The sequence below is a fragment of the Amphibalanus amphitrite genome, unplaced genomic scaffold, assembly GCF_019059575.1.
Source record: "Amphibalanus amphitrite isolate SeventyFive unplaced genomic scaffold, NRLGWU_Aamphi_draft 001713F_arrow, whole genome shotgun sequence".
Lineage (NCBI taxonomy): Eukaryota > Metazoa > Arthropoda > Thecostraca > Balanomorpha > Balanidae > Amphibalanus > Amphibalanus amphitrite.
In genome coordinates this window covers 16,464-37,845 of record NW_024883206.1, presented here as the reverse complement: position 1 = coordinate 37,845, position 21,382 = coordinate 16,464, and the positions used below count along the sequence as shown (strand labels likewise).

General features: G+C 46.8%; 2 protein-coding genes across 2 annotated transcripts; both read left to right on the top strand.

Moving 5' to 3' along the window:
- Positions 1 to 168: 168 nt before the first annotated feature.
- LOC122374789 (leucine-rich repeat extensin-like protein 2) lies at positions 169 to 9,279 on the top strand. The gene is made up of 5 exons (XM_043353769.1): positions 169 to 567; positions 1,131 to 1,217; positions 6,994 to 7,116; positions 7,675 to 8,277; positions 9,233 to 9,279. Exons 1-5 carry the CDS (start codon positions 495 to 497, stop codon positions 9,277 to 9,279), a joined length of 933 nt encoding a protein of 310 aa, XP_043209704.1. The 5' UTR covers positions 169 to 494.
- A 1,697-nt stretch (positions 9,280 to 10,976) lies between these two features.
- On the top strand, positions 10,977 to 20,936 carry LOC122374794. The gene is made up of 9 exons (XM_043353774.1): positions 10,977 to 11,061; positions 11,460 to 11,535; positions 14,545 to 14,609; positions 15,036 to 15,233; positions 15,977 to 16,158; positions 17,255 to 17,349; positions 17,716 to 17,794; positions 18,104 to 18,298; positions 19,237 to 20,936. Exons 1-9 carry the CDS (start codon positions 11,038 to 11,040, stop codon positions 19,409 to 19,411), a joined length of 1,089 nt encoding a protein of 362 aa, XP_043209709.1. The 5' UTR covers positions 10,977 to 11,037; the 3' UTR covers positions 19,412 to 20,936.
- Positions 20,937 to 21,382: the final 446 nt, after the last annotated feature.

The following is a 21,382-nucleotide window of genomic DNA, read 5'->3' as shown; positions in this document are numbered from 1 at the left end:
TCTTTTACATCGATGACTCGTTCCTTTCGGGTTCATTGGTCTATCTGTCCGTTGACACATTTCGCCGGCCAAATGACCTCGCCTGACGCCTGTGATCTTTCTGTGTATGTCACAGTCCGAGTCCCCTGTACTGGGAAAGTTAGCGCCAGGTCTCAGTCGGTCGGTCGGTGCCCGTATGTTTGGGCCACGCGGACCACCGAGCCACGGCTGGGTGCAGTGACAGACACAGAACGGACCCAGGTCGCGGGTACCGGCTCGGAAAACAGTCTGAACCTTTTATACTGATTGCAGTGATCTTGGAGACCTCGTAGACAAGACAAGAAAGTGTTGGGCAGTGATTTCTAAAAACATTTATCAGGCCTTGGTCGGTGTAAAGTTAGATCTAACTGGTCCAAAACTGCCTTACGGAACCAAACAAGAACCTAATTGTCTCTCGGATCGGACCTTGAGCTTTCATAGAGTGCTCGAGGCTCGGAAAGGTGTTATTAGCGGCCATGAAAGAAATCAGCAGGCTGGGACGCTATGGAGCTCTGATCTGCTTGCTGGTGGCATGCTCAGCTATTGCAGGTAAGGGATGTTGGAGACCAGGGAACGGGGGGGGGGGGTATACAACACGCGCAGCAAAAATGGATGCAACATGGGCTAGACAGGGATTAATTTAAATAGAGATATGGAGTAACGCCACGAAATAGACCGGATATCGGCAGTGTTTCAGCAGCTGTTTGGGGAATCGATTAGAGAGAAACATTACATCGCAATAGCATATGAACAGATGTCAAGAGTCCAAGACCGGAATGTGCGTAAAAAAAAAATTGGTGGCCTAAGTGCATCCTGAGAGTTCAAAAACAAATGCTTAAACTCCATTTTCGGTGCTGGATGGTTGCATTAACTTGTATCTAAGTGACATTGCCCATGTGCCAGTTTTTGTTACCTGGTAAGTTGGCCTGTGGACACTATATAGGATTAAAATGCGGCCCACTGGGATAGATAAGTTGCCATGTTTTCCGAAAACACCATGAGAACTGCGTCGGAGATCAGTTACAAACTTAAAATTGGCTTTGCTAGCTGCCGTTGATTGAAACTCGACAGATACACTTTGATTGACCTGTTTCATCTTATTTCATTGGCAGGAAAGCGGCATTATAACGTCTACAGAGAGGAATACTATTTTTTGAAAGCCCAAGTCCCGTACACGCCTCTACAAGTTAGGCTATGGGGTAAGTTATTGATTCAGGTATTGACGAAGTGTCATTTCTAATCTTCCTCAGGTAAATGATAGTAATTCGTATTCGTTTCGGGCTACACTGAGGTAAATAATTGTTTAAAATCCAAATTTCGGCTTTATTGAGTAGCCTTGTTCACTGGTTAGTGGTTTGAAATATGATCATATTTCAAAACAGTGAACAAGGCTACTGAACAAGGAAGAAGGCTAAGTTTGTAACTGTGGTTTGAAATATGATCATGTTTCAAAACAGTGAGCAAGGCTACACAATAAAGCCGAAATATTTCGTTTTTAACAATTCTTTTACCTCAGTGTAGCCCGAAACGAATACGAACTAGGTACAAGTCATTGAATATTCAATACCTTGCACCTTGAGTTTGAATGATACTACATATAATATTTGAGTGATAAACTTGAGTTCACAGCCATGCGATAGATCCATTTTAACAGTTAATGAATCATACTCTATGTATAAAGATATTTGCAAATGCAAACAAATGCAAACATAATTGTTACATAATCAAAAATTGTGTTGACATGGTTTTTAACCGTCAACCAATTTTCCGCTCATGCTCATTTCCAACGAAGGCCATTGACTGCATTTAGCCTTGCATTTTTTTCTTTCTGACCATGTGGTATAAATAAGTCACTAACCAGTTAATTTGATACATAGCTGTCATTTCCTCCATTGAACATCAAGTATGCGATTCACATACATGTATTGACGGTTTTGGCAAATAACAGACAAACAAAGGGAAATATCCATGAACGTGGGCACGTGAGAACTGCCTAACTTCGAAGTCGGGTAGGGAGACCGGAACAAAACGGATACCCGGGACAGAGTGGACACCCTGCGTTTTAGCCCTTCACAACTGGCGTCAACTCCATGGTTTACGGTTGCCAATTATAGTTTTTTTTTTTCGCGGTCGTTTGAATGAGCTACACCGGAGTTTCCGGCCCGTCGCCATTGTTCCTTGACACACGGAAAGACATTTTTTCCCAGGTTAGTAAATGCCTTGCTACTCTATGCGTTCTTTGCGTGCGTTTTTTTTTTGCTGGCTTGCCGGTTTTGCGTAATATCGTTCTACATAGAAAAAATGATATAACGTTTTTTTGATATGTTTTTATATTAAATTTTAGATAACATAAGATTTATATTAACTTTTATATATGACTAGTGTAAAAGTCTTATCATTTATAACTTGTTTTATCGGACGATATTACGCAAAACACGCAAAAACGCAAAAAAGGCACGCAGAAAACGCATAGTGTAGCCAGGCCTTAATTCTTCTTACGCCTTTAAATTTTATTTTATTCCATAGCCGAGTTGAAATTTATTTAGGCGTCGCCATTCATGCATTGCGTGGTAACAGTACATCTCTGTCAATTTTGATGCGTTTGACCCCACTAATAACTGAGCTGGATGAGTTTTGTCTCGGACGATATATGCGGGCAAAGTGGCCGGGGCAGAGTGGACAGCCTCCAGGTCCAAGTGTTTATTTTCATTTGGAAGCTGGAAAACATCCTTTCCTTCCTCGTTTAAACCTCCTTACTATAAAAAACCCTAGTCGTGCATAAGGCAACTATCCTGGGTCTCATATCTGGGCCAAGAAGCTGGCAGTCTCCGCTCTGCCCCGTGCCCCGTGGTTGGGCAATGGGCAAAGTAAAAACAATGCATAGGTTTAAAGTTTTGACAATATCTCCTACATATATGTGAACGCCCATAGAAATAAAACGAAATTGAAACGGAAGGCAATGTAATAGGGATCTTGTTGTCATAGTAAGAATCATTCCAAGTTTAGAAATAAACCGTCGGCATAGAAAAACAGCGTTAGGGTGTCCACTTTGCCCCGGTTCCCCTTCATAAGTATAATAACAGTCTTCTTATAAATGAACTTAAATTTTTCCACGCTAATAATGCTCAGTCATCAGTAGCATTCAATGCAATCGAAACTCCATGATTGCTTTTTTCTCGAGGCGATTCTTTAATAACATTTCCACTTAACGTCTGTTATCTTTAGTTATCGGACTACAGCTCTCTTCAATTAGTCACCTGTAGGCTGCAACTACGGATGCTTCTTCGTTTAACAAACGACACGATCACCCTTCCCCTCCCTTTATAACACTGTTTTGTTGTCCCGTATTTCAGCGAACCGCACCAGCACGAGGACAGTGCAGCTGACGTCCTCCTTGTACCGATGGACGTTTGGCCGGGCCGTTACCCCGGTACTCAAGTACGCGGGCTCCGGCCGGTACCTGGCCACCCTGGGAGATGACGAGCCCCTCCTGCTGCCCGACGCCTCCCAGGCCAGGCGCTACCTGAGGAACATCATGGAGAGACTGGTGAAGCCGTCGTTCCTTGTGCCGCTCCTCAGCTCAGTGTTTGTTGTGTGGGATACGAGGTTTGTGAAACACAGGCGGGGAAAGCAATTCATCTCGGGGTCTCCGAAGAGGGCCTTTCCAACCATACTGCGTACGAAGTCTCCTGGAGGAGCGCCCTCAGAACCGGTGAATTATACCAAATCGGCCACTGAACCAGCGGATGAACTACCGTTTCTGGAAACTATAAAACCTTTCAAGACACCATCAACTGATGCTCCAACAAAACCTCCTATCGAACCACCGACACTGCCACCAGCAATGCATCCCACCAAGCCAGCTAGAATTCCTACCGAACCTCCAACAATGACTCCAACTAAACGTCCGATTGTGCCTCCGACTGAGCCTCCGACTAAACCTACCGAAACACCTACAATGCCTCCAACCGAACCTCCAACAATACCTCCAACCGAACCTCCAACTAAACCTCCTACCGAACCACCTACGAGACCTCCAACTAAACCTCCAATAATACCTCCAACCGAACCTCCAACTAAACCTCCTACCGAACCACCTACAAGACCTCCAACCGAACCTCCAACAGCACCTCCAACCGAGCCTCCTACTAAACCTCCTGTCGAGCCTCCAACGCGACCTCCTACAGAACCTCCAACAATGTCTCCAACCGAACCTCCAACAATACCTCCCACCGAACCTCCAACAGCACCTCCAACGGAGCCTCCTACTAAACCTCCTACTGAGCCTCCTACACGACCTCCTACAGAACCTCCTACTAAACCTCCTACAGAGCCTCCTACAGAACCTCCAACCGGGCCTCCAACAGAACCTCCAACAATACCTCCAACAGTACCTCCCACCGAACCTCCAACAAAACCTCCCACCGAACCTCCAACTAAGCCTCCGACAGAACCTCCAGTGATACTTCCTCCAACCGCTTCCCCCACACTTCCTCCCACCGAACCACCCACCCTGCCACCCACCGCTCCCCCTACTAAACCCCCTCCAACCTCTCCCACGGCGTCCCCAACCCCGAAACCCTCCACCACCACCCCGTCCCCTATCCTAACCGCGCTGAACAACCCCACGCTGAACGTCGATGACCTCATCGCGGCCATCAGTAAGGACCCAGGAGCGGTGACGACCACTTCGTCAGGAACGTCGCAGAGCACGACCCGCACCACGACCAGCACGTCCAGCAATTCGACGGAGCAGACCCGGTCGTAGGCCACTTCTGCAAGGACCTGTCCTAGGACCTGTCGCCTGGACGTGCTGCTTTGTGGATACGTTCCATTGGGAAAACGTTACGCGGAGGCGGGGCAAGACGAAAAATGATAGCGTGGGCTGTAGATGGGGAGTGGTGTAGAGGCTTCTAAATGCTAGACTTCTTGTCGACCAGTGCCACATTCGGCGCAGCCTTAGCTTATAAAGGTTGTGGTTGCACGGTTGTCGAACAGAAAAAAACGTACTTTGTACTTCAGGATTATGATGTGGCGGAATTATGCGAAGGTTTCTTACAAGAAAAATTGTGCTAGAAAGCTTAAATACAGTCTTTTACATCCAAATTCGCTAGCATTCGACGAAAAGGGAAGAGTGCAAACGCAAACTGATTTTGTATTTGTTTCAGACACGCCTCGACACTTATGATGATAACCACAAAAAATATAAAAAAATAACCACACACACGCACACACATCATGAATAATATAAAACAATGTTAGCATGATGTGTTGTGCTTGCTACTCATACCAAAACTATGTAATGAAAGGCAATGCAAAGTGGTCGTTAAAATGACAAATAAAACTTTTTTTTCAAAACAGGGTGCCTGTGTGTTCACCATACAGGGACTGAGGGACATATCATAGGTATGTATTGTTAACAAAGAGCTAATCATGACAAAAAGTATTGTGAAATATTATCGCAGAGAACCAAAGCTAGATATGAGCAACGAAATACAACGGTACGGTAAGCGTTGCCTTTTATCTCGCGGATTCGAACATTTTGGTACCAACCCCCACAGACTGATGTGAACAATAAACAATACATGAGACTTCGCAGAGTTTTTTATGTGAAGAATGCCTATTGCCCACGGTGAAGTGTAAAAAAAGTACCGAAAAAGGCTTTATGTGCTGAATTTCGACCAAAGAAATAATACAATTATCGGTGAACACAACACAAAGTCAGTATTCATAGCACGATATTATGTAGAATATCCGTACTTGAACATGCACTAGGTGCATTCATCGAAATTACATCGAATCTCAATTATCAATTGTTACCATCGCTGGATCTAAGAGCTTGCACGAGCTAAGAGCTTGCTACATGCACGATCGAAGGATTCAGGAAATATGACCCCATGACCCCTATATGGCCGCAAGGAGCATGACCTAGTGGTCCCGTGGGTCGACAACGGGATGCCTATCTAGCACGTGACCATGCACCTGCTAGCGACGTGACTAGATGTCAAAGAGGAACGAGACTAAATGCCGAAACGTTGCACAACTGAACGCCCAAAACCACGTGACCACCATCCGTTTGCCACGTGACTAGCACGCCTACACGGGCGCCAACGCATGGCTTTCTCTCCAACCCGACCTCGACGACGACCCTGACATTTGCGTGTGTCAAAGGGGTCTGTCGGTCGACATGGGAGCTGAACCAAGAAGTAGCCTGGCCGACCATACCATCGGACTGCAGGGTAACGGTGTCACTCAGTCTGCTTCCGGCCTCCGGCGCCGTGGTGGAAGCGAGTGCCGGCCGAGCTGCTCAGAGGTCGGCGGGAGCTCAGCGGATCCTGTGAGACCTCAGGAGGCGGGTCTGATCCAACCAGCTGCGCCATGGGGAGCGGGATGAAGCTGCCGTCCTCAGTCGGTCTCCTGGCTCTGGGGTTGGTGACTGCTCTTCTGCCTCTGGCTGCTGGTATGTTAAGGGGCTAAGTCTCCAGTTTTCCAAGTGTTTATTGGGGACTTACACACTGAGTTTGTGGCGAGTGTAAGTGCATTTGCAGTGACAACGGCTGGTCCCGAGAGCAGTTCGTAATTGAAAGTTTTTGTGAGGATGAAAGCTTGTGTACGTCTTCCTTGTGTGTCTGCGTGTCTCGTAAGCAGCAGGCCCGCAAAATACACCATTCGGGTCTCGAAATCAAGCGAAATTCAATCGTCATCCTGCATGTGACGTCAATATCCTTGAAAGCCACCTTGAAATGTCTGCAAACTTATAAGGATTGGGTACTTTATCCAGGGCCCTTCTTCATTCTTCACCCTCTTACCAACCTTGCATGCCCTCTGACACGAGACCTTGTACATAAGCAGACCATAACGTCGAAACGGCTTCTGCTGTGCTTACCTTGAAGTTGTTGAAGCACCACTGAAAAACGTAACTTCGTTTGGTGGAGAACGTGAGGCTGACCTCTGTTCACCGCTGTTTTGTTACAGGAAGCGTCTTCTCTGTTATTGACATCGAGGATGATTTCTACTTCAGCAACCCCAAGGTTCATCACAAGTCCTACTACATCGAGCCACAGGTTCCTCGAGGGTCTCTTCCGGTTAAAATTCGAAGTGAGTGATGTTCTATGCAGTCGGGGAGCGCGACATCTATGTACAATGTATGTGAGTACAGTCAGTCTTGTAAGCACCGCGCATCGGTACTGTGGATTCAACAAGCCCGATTGGGGTAGGACTGCCAAATTTCAGAGCCACGGAACAAATTCACCTGGTGGATGGATATTGGATAAGGATATCAACTGCTTCAGTGACCTAAATTTAGTAGCCCTCCCTCGATCGGGCTTGATGGATCCACCGCACCGATGGTCGATACTTTTAAGACTGACTGTACAATACACTGTGCTATTAGCATTGAACCTTCCGCTGCTGGTTTTAAGGCCGATGTGAAGGTCTACCTGCTCTTGGATGACGTCACGTGATCCTACTTCTTTTACTTGAGATGTGTGATTGTATGTTTGTGTAACTTACCTTTACCTTTTAACAGTTGACGAAACGCAGTGAAAGGCCCGCACCATGTCGAGTACTGCGTTGAATAAAATCTGAATCTGAATCTATTATTGCTCGTCACTGCTCCCTACAGCTGTTGAGCTCGTTCGCCTCTCCTGCTTCCAGACGGTGATGAGGTGCTGCCCCTGTGGCTGCCTTCCACCGAGTACCGGTGGCTGGCGGGTCAGGCCATCACCCCGGTCCTCCGGTACACCGGCCACGACCAGTACCTGGCCACCGTGCTGGGGGACGGCCACGTCCTGCGGGGTCGGGAAGAGGCCACCCAGTACCTCCGTCAGCTGAGGGACAGCCTGCTGCCGCCGTCCTACCTGGCGCCTCACCTGGATGTAGTGTTCATCGTGTGGGCCAGCGACGGCAGGGGGTCGACTACCACACCGACTCCCGTGGGAAAGGCGTCTGAAGGACCACTGAAGGGACTTCCGCCGACTCAGGAGCCGACGATAAGACCCGTGGAGATTCCGACCCTTCCGCCCTATCCGAGTCCGATTCCTGGTGGGGTTCCTTCCGCGTCTCCTTCCTTTAGGACCAGGACTGATTCTCCACCTGCAAGTCTTCCCAGAATTTCACCAACCCCTCCGCCAACTTCACCTCCTGTGGCACCACCTACATTCCCTACACAAGCTCCTACACTTCCCACAAAACCCCCTACAGAACCTCCTACATTTCCTACAGAACCCCCTACATTTCCTACAGATCCACCTACACAAATCCCTACACCTCCTACCAAACCTCCCACACCTCCCACAGAATCCCCTATACTCCTCCCCATCACTCCTCCCACCAGGAGACCACGATTTGCGTTCCCAACATCCGCTCCTTCCTTCTTCAACCGCCCGTTCAACATCGGCTCCCTCAACATCGACGACCTGATCAACAGTGTCATCCAGAGCGGGAGGGGAACAGTCACCAGGACCAGTGGCAGCACTCGCAATGTTACCAGAACAAGAACGCAGACCAGATCCGCCAGCGAGTTCAACAGAAGATTTCCATAAAGGTGCGTTAAATGTGCACTTTGGTGATGAGTACAACACTAAAAACAAGACACGTATGTTTGTCATATAATGACCGACATATGCAATGCATTTAAACACTATGTGAAAAAGTGTTTCAAAAATAAATGAAAACAAACTAAAAATATTAAGCTGCATAAGTCTTTGCCACTGTGGTGCTGAAAAGCTACAGAATGGGTGGGGAAATGTTGTGCGTTTGTTTAAACTTATTTGAATACTCTGTGAATACTTATAAAACAGTAATTGTATGTCAAACAATATACAATGTAAAGGCAAAGATAACGCCCCGATCTGAAGGAGGTTCAGCACATCACTTGTCTCTTGAGACACTTCCCTATGAAGCGTTTCACTCAAATAGTTAAACCGTTCGTGCATTTCACGAAAAAATGCACGTCAAAACGCACTTATAACTTTATCAGCCTATTATATGGAAGCGGAACTGCCGTGAATGCAACTATGCCGGTTAAATGATCACAACAGAAATCTCACCAAGGCCGTATAGAGAAATCTCACCACGATCTGTATCTAAGTAAGTCCTATCTATAGCTCCAGGTGCCCACAACTTCCCACAATCGTGATCCAGATCGGTTCCGGCCCCTCCCTCCTCCCGCCCACCCGCTGTGCACCGAAGGTCATCACGTCACACACAGCGCCCATGACGTCACCGTTACGGATCCTGGGTGACGTCACTAGCCGTTGACCCGTGCCGGAGCGGTCTCCGGCTCGAGGGGGGGGGGGGGCAGAGGGGAGCTGAAGGTCTGACGGGTCCGGCCGCGTGCGCTGATGTCTGTCCTCCACTTTGCCGTCGAAATGGTCCACCGCTCCCTGACTCAGAGTTGTCAGTGTGTTCAGTAGAGCGTGGACGAGCAACACGCGAAACTGCTGAACTCGCTGGAGCAAGCAGACACATCAAGAGTAGTGCCTTTTGAGGAATAGATGTCAGTTATATCCTAAATGCACATTCGACAACTTTTTTCTGAACACTTTATCATAGGCGATGGATGTCGCATGTCTTGCTGATTGGGGCTTGCGGCTTGCCACTTAAATTGCTTATCGAAAAAAAATAGCATTGCACATAATTTTGTCACCATGTCATATACCTAAATTGCTTCAAATCAACCAACAGTCAGTGAGGCTAGAACAAAACAATCTTCATCTGATAATCCTCAACTTATCTAGCCTAAGAAGTCACTTGCCATACACACGACTGGGACTAGAAATTTACAATTACGGGCAAAACTGATCATTATTGTCGTTTTTTTTTGTAGCTACTGTCTGACACCGCCATGCGGACACTGGGTATCACATTAGCCCTTTTCATGACGGGCCATTTTACAAATTGGTACCAATTCGATATCAACATAGTGGGACAAAATGTCTTAGGTTTATTAGAATCCTTGCAAAAAAAAAGTACTTTCCCTCCAAAATATTGTATAAGCTGTAATCCAGGAGGCCATCGAATCACATACTTTGTAAATAGCGATTTTTTATTCTAGTACATGATTATTTGATACATTTAGTCAGAAAAATTGCGGCTCGGTATATTTCCAGTAATAAAATGTCAAAGGCTCCGCCCCGTGCCGACTGCGGGCCGCCGAACCCAGCCTGGACATCTCGACTGCGCTGGCACTTTCCCCGCGGGTACACTGGGCCGCCTAACCCGAGATGGGCCGAAAGAACGTGAGACGGGCCGACCTAACCTGAACCGGAGACGGGGCAGACGAACCGGAGACCGGGCAGGCGAACCGGAGTGGGTGGAAGAGGGAAAACAACAAAGTTGAACAAACGGAACCATTTCATGCACGAAAGCAACGGATGACTACAAGACATGTACGGTTCCAGTTGATGGTGTTTATAGAATTTATGCACTGTGCACCCGTAAAAAGAGAGACGTAGAAAATCGAAATAGCACTGCATATTTTAAGTGATGTCGATTTAGCGTAAAACTTACTTCCATCTTAGTCCTTTCTTCAGTTCTTGAGGTCATTGCTTCACTAAATACAAACAATTCGTTAATAGCTGTGAAATCAGAGAATGATCTCGCCCACAATCTACATATTTCCAAATCCCAAGACATGTGATCTATTTGGGGGGTTGACGGGGGCGGGGGGGGGGGCTGGCGGAGGGTGATCGGTCGCTGCCTTTGATGATTGACTCCACGGGACTCACAGTAGGGGTGCCCACTAGGCGGAACTCTGGTGCTCATACCACCTCGCTATTTTACGCGAAAATCGCGCGGCCGGGAGCTGCGGATATCCGCGCGGGGCGGCCGCGAAGGTAACTGTTGACTCACGCTGCACGCGGCAGCCCCGCCCCCCTCCCCCCCCCTGAGAGGGTATGGGACGCTCCAGTGCCCCGGGCAGAGGCTGGGAGGGTATTTAAGCTGTGGTGGCCACCGGGAGGTACTGGAGTGTGGTGTTAGCTCCCACAGCCTACAGAAGAACTGACAGCCGCCCAAATGGCTATCTGCGCTCTCGGAACGGTAAGCGGATCAGTGTGCGCAGAGGCTTCTGATAGTTCTATTGTTTTCGATGACGTAATTTATTTAGTATCTAAGTACATAGAAATAAATTATAGATGCGTTTTTTATCTTACAGAAAGAAGACCGAACCAAAAATAGACGTTTTTCACATACACATGAATATTTTACGGACAATTGCAATTTTTAATCATTATTCGTCGGTACAGCTAGATAGCTTTTTCTATTTTTTAACCAAAAAAAGTAATGTACATTGCAATAAACCAACGGTTATTCAAAATAATTCTACATATTCAAGAAAAAGTAAAACGCATCTTCGCAACTGCTGGTGGTAGACCATTGGCCTCTTGCAGCTACCCTTTGGTAAAGTCAAATTGACGCACCGGTACCGCCTATTACAGCTGCTGCTGTCTGCCTTGGCGCTGTCGTCCTGCAGCGCAAATGGCATCTCCTACGGCAGGGGCTACGGCTACGTTGGTAAGTACAAAGACGTTCACCGTCAGTGTACGAGGGGGTATCGAAAAGTTCTGATCATCACCATGAATTAGATGTGATAGAAATTTGATTTTTTTACATGATGTTCATTACTTCTTAATAAGTCACCACACACGACCGCAAACTTATTGCATCGTTTCTTGAGCTGCCTCAGGCGGTCATTGTAGGACCTTCGCACTGTCCCGTAAATCACTGCTCCATCTCATCAATGACGTCATTTCTGTCCTTAAATCACCGGCCATACTATGGATTCTTCATCTCCCGTAACTATCAAGAGTCAGTTAATACCCGGTCAGGTGAATTTCTTAGATGCAGTAGGATTTAATGTCCACATCATGTTGTTTCTTCAATCGCAGCTCAGGACGAATGGGCGGGGGCGCTGTCGGTGCGGATAAAACATCTTTCTTGGCTTTTTTTGCGGCGATTCTACTTGAGGCCATCTAGCAACTTCTTCAAAAGTGTGCAGTAGTGCTTGCTTATCAATTCCGACCATCATCAAGACAGTCGGTAATGACTATCCTACGCCAGATCCAGAACACTGATAGCATTGACCTTCCATATCGGCTTCTGCATCTTCGCCTTTTAAGAAGGACAGATGTGCCGTGCTTAAACTTCTTGATCATCTTTTTGTCTCTGGATCATACACATAGACCCAGCATTCGTCACAAGTCATCAAATGATCGAAGATGTCTTCAATTTCCTAAAAAAGGCCTAGTTTTCCTTTGGAAAGGGCAAGACGCATTTTTCTCTTGAACAAAGTAGACACACGAACTTCTAAGCGGGCTGACTCCTTTATCGTCTGTAGTTCTTCGCTGATAATATTTTCAGGCACTGCCAGCATTGAGACCTTTCTGTTGCACAATCATATGAAAGGTCACAAGACGATCTGTAAGGATGAGGTCCTCCACTTCCTTCACAGTCACCACCTTGTCAGTCACTGGTAGTCACTCACTTCTTGACTCCCCTGCAAGGGCCATGCAACCAAGTTGAAAATTATTTCTTCATTTTCGGTAAGAGCATGAGATGGGCTTTCCTCGCCATAAACTAATTTCACGTTCTTGATGTATTTTCTCAGTGAGATACCGTCTCAAATGCATTAGTTGGAGGACGGTTCGGTCCTCAATGGGCCCAATACTCATCTTTTTTACTTCTAAGTCTCTCCTACATAAGATAGAACCACTTCTCAGGGTTCTCTTTGCGGGAACATTGTTCTTAAGAACCAAATATAATACCAACCAAAAATCATCAAAATCGGTCTATATCTTCTATGTGATGATCAGAACTTTTCGATACCCCCTCGTATGAAAGCAGCGCGTACTGCGTCGTGCGGACTTTTACTCCAGCCCGGGTATTAGTAGTTTTACGTTTTATTATAGTAATTCTAACAGCACTGACCTAAAAACCCCTTCAAATATAAAGCTCGATTTGGAGCATGCCAAATGATCTAAGTTACTATAAAAATAAATTTCATGACACTCTAAATCAACTTTTTCTTGGTCTGTCAGCTTTCACTTTCGGACGTGTCTATTTCTGGCCGGAATTCAATGGTATCATATGGATAAAGTAGAAATGTAAACAGCACCCAATCCTGAGAGCTGGCGGACTCAGCGTTCAGCGTTCACCCCGTGTCCGTGATGTGCGGTGTCAGCGGCGCGCCAAAACGTCCGGTTCAGCGCCTGTCGCGCCAAAACTGTCAGCGCGCCCGTGACGCAAGTCTGTGACATTTACCGCCAAAGTTCAGCAGGGCAGCCTTTCTGCGCTCGGCGACCAAGGTCGAGGCGCAGTTGGGTACATCGAGCTGCGGCCCTGGACGATAGAAAACTGACGAAAATTTTGTCAGAATGCTATTTACATATGCCAAATCAAACTTCTTTTTTTTTACAAAGTCAGCTCTGCCCGAGCGGTGAACAGAGACCGTGTTAAATACAAAAAATGGGCAAAACTAAACGTATCGATTCAGTACGGCAATGCTCTAAGTCTAAGCATTAGGTAATGCGTTTGAAACAATCATTATTTACTTTTGCAACACAGCTTTTTAACCCTCGCCCGTATTGGTGTTTTTCCAGCCGCGAACGTATAAGGGGGGGGGGGGGGCTCCGTTGGACCCCAGCTTGCCGTTTCGCCCCTGATCGAGCTAGAGCTTCGCGGAAAAAAACGAGCGTGTTGCCCGTGACGAGAGGAAGCCGATGATACCCAATTTTAAGGTCCTAGGTCATTGGTTGACCTTGCAGGTCAGGTCAATGACCCAAAAGTCGGGAAAATCGGGACCTGTTAGAACGTCGTAAAGTGTGGCTGCTATAGGGTTTTTCGGGGTGCTGATCACGAATATCATGTTAGTTTTGATCACAGATGATGTCTTCATGCATTTAGGCCAGGTCGGGTCAGGTCAGGTCAGGTCAACCAGTAAGGGTATTCGTAGTAGGTGGCAACCGCCTCTGACAGCTTCGTAACATGTTACGAAGGTACCAAAACTACTTCGTAAATGTTCATATGGTTGCTAAATTCGAATTCAGCTCCAAAAACTGGCCTAGAAACATGTAAAACTCGAAAAAATTGAACCGAGGTCATGATGTCATCGAAGGTCAATGAACTGACCTGACCTTCAGGTGGCCTTGACACCCACCCTAATGCATGGAGGCAACATCATATCACATGTTTGAACGCTTGAAACCACGAAAAGACTGCAAACGCGCGGCTAATGCGAGCCGACATACGCCGAATCGCGATTCTGGCCAAACATGGTCTCGAAAAGTAGGTCACAGGTCAAAGGTCATTTGGGTCAGGGTCATGAAATTTTCAGAGTAGGTGTAAAATTGATGAACGCGAGGGTACTGAAAGTTTCGTCGCGATCGGCAGCTTTTTACGCGAGTTATTCGCGAAAAACCATGGGGGAGGGGGTCCGTTCGACCCCCCTCCCCCTATACGGGCGAGGGTTAAAATGAGCATGAAGGTTACATTTTGCCAGAACTGACCACATTTTTCCGTTCACAGGTGCTCCTCACAGGAGAGTTCTGGTAAAGGCGGTTCCAGTGAAACGGATTGCATATGGCCACAAGGTACGGAATCATCTGCAACGTTGTTCTGCATAAAAAGAGAGAACAATAAATCGTACCACACCCAGCCATATCAAGTATTGACGGGCTCATTATTTGCTATTGCTTGCTGTTATTATTCCATGGATTTATCCTTTTTGATGCTTTATTCATAAATGCTATGGCTGAATCGAATTCACTCAATCGGCTGTTTACCAGATTACGTGAGTCGATAAATGTGTTTCACTTTTTGAGCATTCCAAACTTAATTATTTAGTGGTTCTGCCTTCACTTTTCCGATCACCTTACCATTTATACTGTTTTTTATCATACATTTTAACAGATTGTCGTTCATTCTGTTTTTTTTTTTTGGCACCTCCACTGAACGTAAATTTACAGATACCTTTATTCCTCAATTTCTAACCACCCCACTCTCCGTCTGTCCTGCAGCGCGGAGGTGTGTACCGCAGCGCGCATGACAGTTACGACGAGCGGGACGCCCTCCGCACCGCCGACTCGGACGTCCACCACCGCCTCGTCCACGCCAAGCCCGTCCACAAAGTCGTCCACAAGGCCGTCCACGAGCCCGTCCACACGGCCGTCCACGAGCCCGTCCACAAGACCGTGTTCGTGCCGCCCTACCCACCAGTGAGTCATAGATACAGTCGAACTACGATATACGTTATATTCAACGGTTGAACTATATAAATACGAGCTATTCAACGATTGCTGAATTTGGCATTGTGGTAGACTGAGAAATGAATAAGGCCGAGCTAGTATCAACTTGTCCGTCAATAAGCTACAAAATAGCTAAAGGGCCCGTTTAAAAAAGTTGCGTTATGCCCTCCTTACCGGGCCGTAAGTCAATTTATGCCAGAAAACAGGTCAAAAACAAATTGGTAGTCATTTTCGTCATGCTTTGTGAAGCCGTTTTATAGCTGCATGACGTGGCAGTTGCACGCTGATTGCTCTATATTTCTTCAATGTCCTTCATGCCCGCACGGAATCATTGATGGCTATGACCTTAGCATTGGACGCCCTGACGTGTGACTTACGAGAAGTGAAGCTCTGTTGACGGCGCAGGAAGTCGTTATGCTCGCCATTATGCCAACAATTTGCAACGAACGAGTGATCATGACATTGGGCTTACCGGCTATCAGTTCAAGGAAATTCACAATTATTTAGGCGCCGCCGAGGCATGCATAATGTTTGACGATGCATTTAGTATAAATGATAATACAGTAAATTGCATTTATGTATCTCCTTTCTTTTAAGTAAACACTTGCTTCTTATTTATGTTAAGGGAAAACAGGTGTCTTTTTGTGGACAACAATGGCATTTAGTGACAGACTTGTGACATACAGCACATACCTAACACCTTCTCCCCTCAGGCGCCCGTTGAGAAGACCGTGCACGTGCCGCTGCACGCCGCCCACGACGAGCACGTGGCGCACGTGGCGCACGTGGACCACGCGCCGTACCACTACGACCCGCACGTGGTGCCGGAGTGCGCGCTGGTCAACCACCTGGCCTACAACGTCACCGCCTGCCTCGACGACGCCGCCTACCCCACGTGAGTCGGGCGAGCAGGGATGACTCCGGCATTATGCTGTGCAATATTTTATTGCAACAAGAGACTTCAAAAAATATAAACACTAGGCTAAAGAAACGAAGGTCAAAGGATGACCAAACGAAAAAGGTCGACGGCAAAAGATGGATCAAATTAGGAATACAACATAATGTGGAAAGTGGAACTTGGAAGGTAAAGTATAAAGTGGAAGGAGCAATATGTAAGACACTGCCAATCAGACGGGTGCTTCTATTGCTCATGTTTTATCTGAATATTGTAAAGCTTATTTGCCTGGGAATCTAATTTGCCTGGGCTTTTCATTATAATGTAAATTAGAGCAAACGGCTTCGTTACACCAGTATAACGCCTTTTGGGGCGACTAACGGAGCGAGCGAGAGGGTGGGCCTTGCACGTGCGAAATTGCGAGGGGGTACCTCCAGCTGACTTGTGCACGGCACCCTACTAACTGGTCTCTAGCGATGTGCCAAATTTGGGCACAATCGGCCCAGCCGTTCTCGAGATCTGGAAGCGGCACCCTGCACGTGCGCACGTGCAAAATGGGTCCCAACTGACTTGTGCACGGCACCCTACTAACCGGTCCCCAACCGTGTACCAAATTTGAGCGCAATCGGTCCAGCCGTTCCCGAGATCTGGAAACGACCCCTGCACGTGCGCACGTGCAGCAGCACCCCAACTCCGGCACATGTATATGCAGTGCCTAGTGGGTGCCTACCTACATGCCAACTTTCAGCGCAATCGGCCAAGTAGTTACCGAGATATTGCAACAATTACAAAAGTGACACCTCTTCGTTTTGCACGTGGCACGTGCATAAGGGGTCACCCACATGCATCGGGAATAGTCCAATACTTGGTAGAAGGAATGAAGCTACCCTACAAAAATTACCGCGTGTAAATCGGTCAAGTGGTTGCTGAGATATAAGCCTCGCAAAAGCGTGACCACGGCCGGCCGGCCGGCCGGCCGGCCGCTCATACTCAGAAATTTCCGTTATTTTTTCCGTTAATTTCCGTATCTAAGGAAAGACTACGCTCGCTTCGCTCGCTCCGTAATAATGCGCAACTCACCGCTGATTCCCCGCAGTGATTACATCATCCACGAGCTGAAGAAGAACCCCGAGCTGACCGACCGGCTGATGAGTGACGTCACCTACCAGTCAGCTGATAACCTCGTCGACGGTGAGGACCTCAAATTTTACATATAATTTCCATTATTGATCGAACACATACCTACCTGCCCTGTCATTGTGCTCTACCAATTTTATTCTCCTCTAACAAGTGATTTTTCCTCCATGGTTTAAAAAAAAAACTTATTGGAACATTTCTTTCTTTTTTACAATTGTTATGTTCCCTTTGCCCTAATAGGCCTTCTAAGCGTTTTTATTTCATTTGTGCCTATGCTTTAGCATAAAATTGTCTCCAATCGTTTAGAGCTTTGAGGTCAGCTATTTCCTACATCCTTTTATGCTTTTACTTAGCCTCACGGGCATATGATCTGGCAAACCGGTGGAAGAAAAATCAACGCTCCCTTTACCCCTTTCTCAGGTCTGACTAAGGCGGAGGAGGAGAGCTACAGCCGCCAGCACTACTTCGGTCTGACCGACAGAGACCACCTGACGCACGCGTAAGTACTACACTTACAAGGACGAGGGGTTAGCCAACAGAAGTTATAAAAGAAAAGATTACGTCGGATCGGGAGCAAGAGAACCATTGTAAACAGGGATAGATAGCCCTGCCTCTGACCAACAGGAGATACCGATAGGAGATGATACGCCGGAGATAGGAGGGAGACAGGAGATGCCGATCAAGATGATCCTGCGGGCTTATCTCGCGTCACAATTAAATTGATATGACATATTCGATATGCATGCTTCAAAAAGCATATCGCGCTTGCCCAGGCTATGAGCTATGACCTTCTTCTGTGTTCTTTCAGTGACGGCCACGCTTACGGCGCCAGCTACCAGGAGCAGGGCGGCTACATCTGTCCGTCCGACATCTTCTACGGCCGGGTGAAGCGCGCCGTCAACACTTTCGGAGAATGGAAGGTGATCGTTAATCTGCCCGATAACTTCCGACACGACCCCAAGTACAAGAAGTATGTGCAGACCTCGCGACTCGAGAGCTGCGTGTAAGTAATGGTGGCGAGCTGTGGTCGAAAAGACCAGGGTTCAGACTTGAAAGCAGATTTGGGATAATAATTGGATTGGTAGCCGTATGGAACAAAACTGGGAGCGAAAAGCGAAGCATATGGGATTTGGGGCCTCATAAAAGCTAGTTGCAAATTGACAAAAATGAATTTTGTTTGGCATTGAGAAGAAATTGGCAGGATGAGAATTAGGTAATTAAAGGGACCCTCCCACCTTCAAAAAAGTTAATGAATTGGCACGAAAGTGATGTCGCTCGGTTCAGAAAGAGCGAAAACAAATATCTACCAAATTTCATCGAAAAATATTCACCGGTTTTCAAGATATTAGACTTTTACTTTTGTTTACTTTTTGGGATCTCCGCTGTTCCTAGCGACTTTATTTGAAAGTGCGGCATTTGTTGCGCGCAAAGCAGCATATACCACCGCGTGCTACCAAACGTTTTAGTAAAAGATTTAAAAATCGTTAGATCTCCGCTGACGTCACAAATTCTAAGGGGGCATACCAATGCACTAGCCCCTTAGAATCCGAAAACTGCAAGTTTGAAATTCCATGTCTCCGAATTAAAGCATTTGTCGATGTTGTGAGTGCCCAAACCGGTATTTGCAGGCCATGGCCACCAATTTGGCTATCTCAACTCAAAACTAATGTTAAGGTGGGAGTGTCCCTTTAAGTGGCGTCGGGAGAGGAATTTTTTACGATCCGGACCCCGGAGGTAAAGACAGGGACTTTGAGTATAACGACAAATCTGACATTTTCGCTGACAATGCAGTCGAAATGTGTTAAACATGCCCCGGTGATTCTCTCTTTGCGGCTAAATGGTAATGCAAGCAACAACAAAGGCACCAACACAATGCCCAGTGCCCACGTTTAACCCACCAGCTCCACAGTACGTAACCCCCACCCCTCCCCGTTCCTGCAGGTACCCTGGCGCCGCGTGCAGCTTCGTCGACCACCTCTTCCCGTCCGCCTGTCTGCAGAAGTACTCGTTCGTGCGCCTCGTGGCCTACAGCTACGACCGTGGCCTGCATGTGGACTCGTTCAAGCTGCCCTCGGCCTGCTCGTGTCACGTGTCGCCCCGGCCGGTGCCTTATTGAAGTGATGGAGGCCGGCGAACCAGCGGTGACCTGACCCCTAGCTGGTGTTGGCTCTTCAGTTGTAATTTGTCCCGTGTCTGAGGCTCAGGCCGGAATCTGACCCCAACTGGGGACTGATTCGATTGCTTTTGCCAGTCTTTGATGAGGATCTGAATTTGTGGGCATTATCCCACGATATTTGATACGTGATCTATTTTGAATGAAAAGCAGTGAGATTTGCGGACCGTTCCTTTTTATAGCTATAGCTGTAATTAGATGCTTTCTGCGCTAGTAGGTAGCACTCGACACATGTGAAAAATATTCAATCGACTGGGCTACCGTTAGACAGATTGCCTAGATAACAAAAAACGCAAGTGGTATTATTAACATGTATGCTTTTTCTTGTTCAACTTGCGATTTCCATGCATTAACGTATTTATCACGAGTATACTCAAATAAGCTTGTCGCTCGATCAAATTCGTATTTAGAAACCGAGAAGAGGTTTGACACATGTCCTCACTTATGTTGTGTAATGTATTTAATGAGACAATCCTCGATGTACTCGGGGCTATTACAGTCTCAGTTATGTAGTACAAAGCATGCAACATATGTACACAGCATTTCCTGCCCTATCATAAACCACGCCTAGGTTGCTGTAAAAAAATAGCACATCTTATACACACACGAGACGAATCATCCACATTTAACAACAATCGCTCGATAGTCATTGCTCTAATAGTTCGGACATCGGACCACGTCACTCTTGCCCAGTCACGGTGCGACTGTCACATAGGTGGCTTACTAAGTGACTCCGGAAAGCTGGCGTCGAGCGTAACGTCAGATCATGTGGCAGCGCATTATACTGGCGAGGTGCACGACAGCAGAAACGCCTTCGTCCCATCTCTGTATGTGACATTGGTACGTACAATGTGTTGTTTTGTCTAGTATTGCGGTCACGGGTCTCTGAGCTTTTAATGAGATTTTCAGCCAGTGCTTCAGGTTCGCCTGCGCGACGTACTCTATGAACCATGCAATTGCACATAGTGTGGTACTGGACGAGCTCATTAGCTTTCAACCAGCCCAAACGTTGAAGCAGATCGGACACATGGTCAAATTTCTTGCGACGGAAAATGACTTTAGCGGCATAATTGATCACTTTCTGAATCCGAAGAAGATTTTTGTTTGTGGTATTACCATAAACGGATAAACAGTAGCGGATATGAGATAAAACTAAGGCATCCACTAGAATAGAAATGGTAGATGGCGGTAAATGGCCCCTCAGTTGCGACAATCCGGTAAGAATTCCGAAACAACGGTGCACAACAACAGAAACATGAGTGTCCCAGCTAAGGGCACAGTCAAAATGAACTCCAAGATTCCTCGCTTCGGAAACAGGAGTCAAATTACAATTATCAAATTTTACAACATAGCTGGAAATGTTTCGCAAATTCTGTGGGCTACCTAACAACATTAATTGAGTTTTCTCAGAATTAAGTTTGAGCCCGTTAGCTCGGAACCATGACCCCAGAGATTCCAACACTTGTTCCAGCCTGCTAACAACAAGATTGAATTCCGCCTTTTTACCACTGACTAAAATTTGTGTGTCATCTGCATACTGCACGATCATCGCATCATCAGCAAATAGACTGAGATCGTTTGCAAAAATGCAGTAAAGCAATGGACCTAGCGCTGAGCCCTGAAATACACCGATATTATTAGGGAGCGGCTTGGAGCATCGGAGGTTTCCCAAGCTGTCAGAAAATGTGACACTTTGCATATGGCCCATAAGGTAGCTTGAAAACCATGAGACATCAATCCCATGTAGCTGTAATTTTGTTAGGAGTTTGGAGTGGTCAATTACGTCAAAGCATTTACTTAGATCAAGCATGCACAGGAATGAAAGCTCTCCTCGATCATTAGCGGAGAGGATATAATCAGAGACGGTCAGCAGAGCTGTTTCGGTTGAATGGCGTGGACGAAAACCATGTTGAG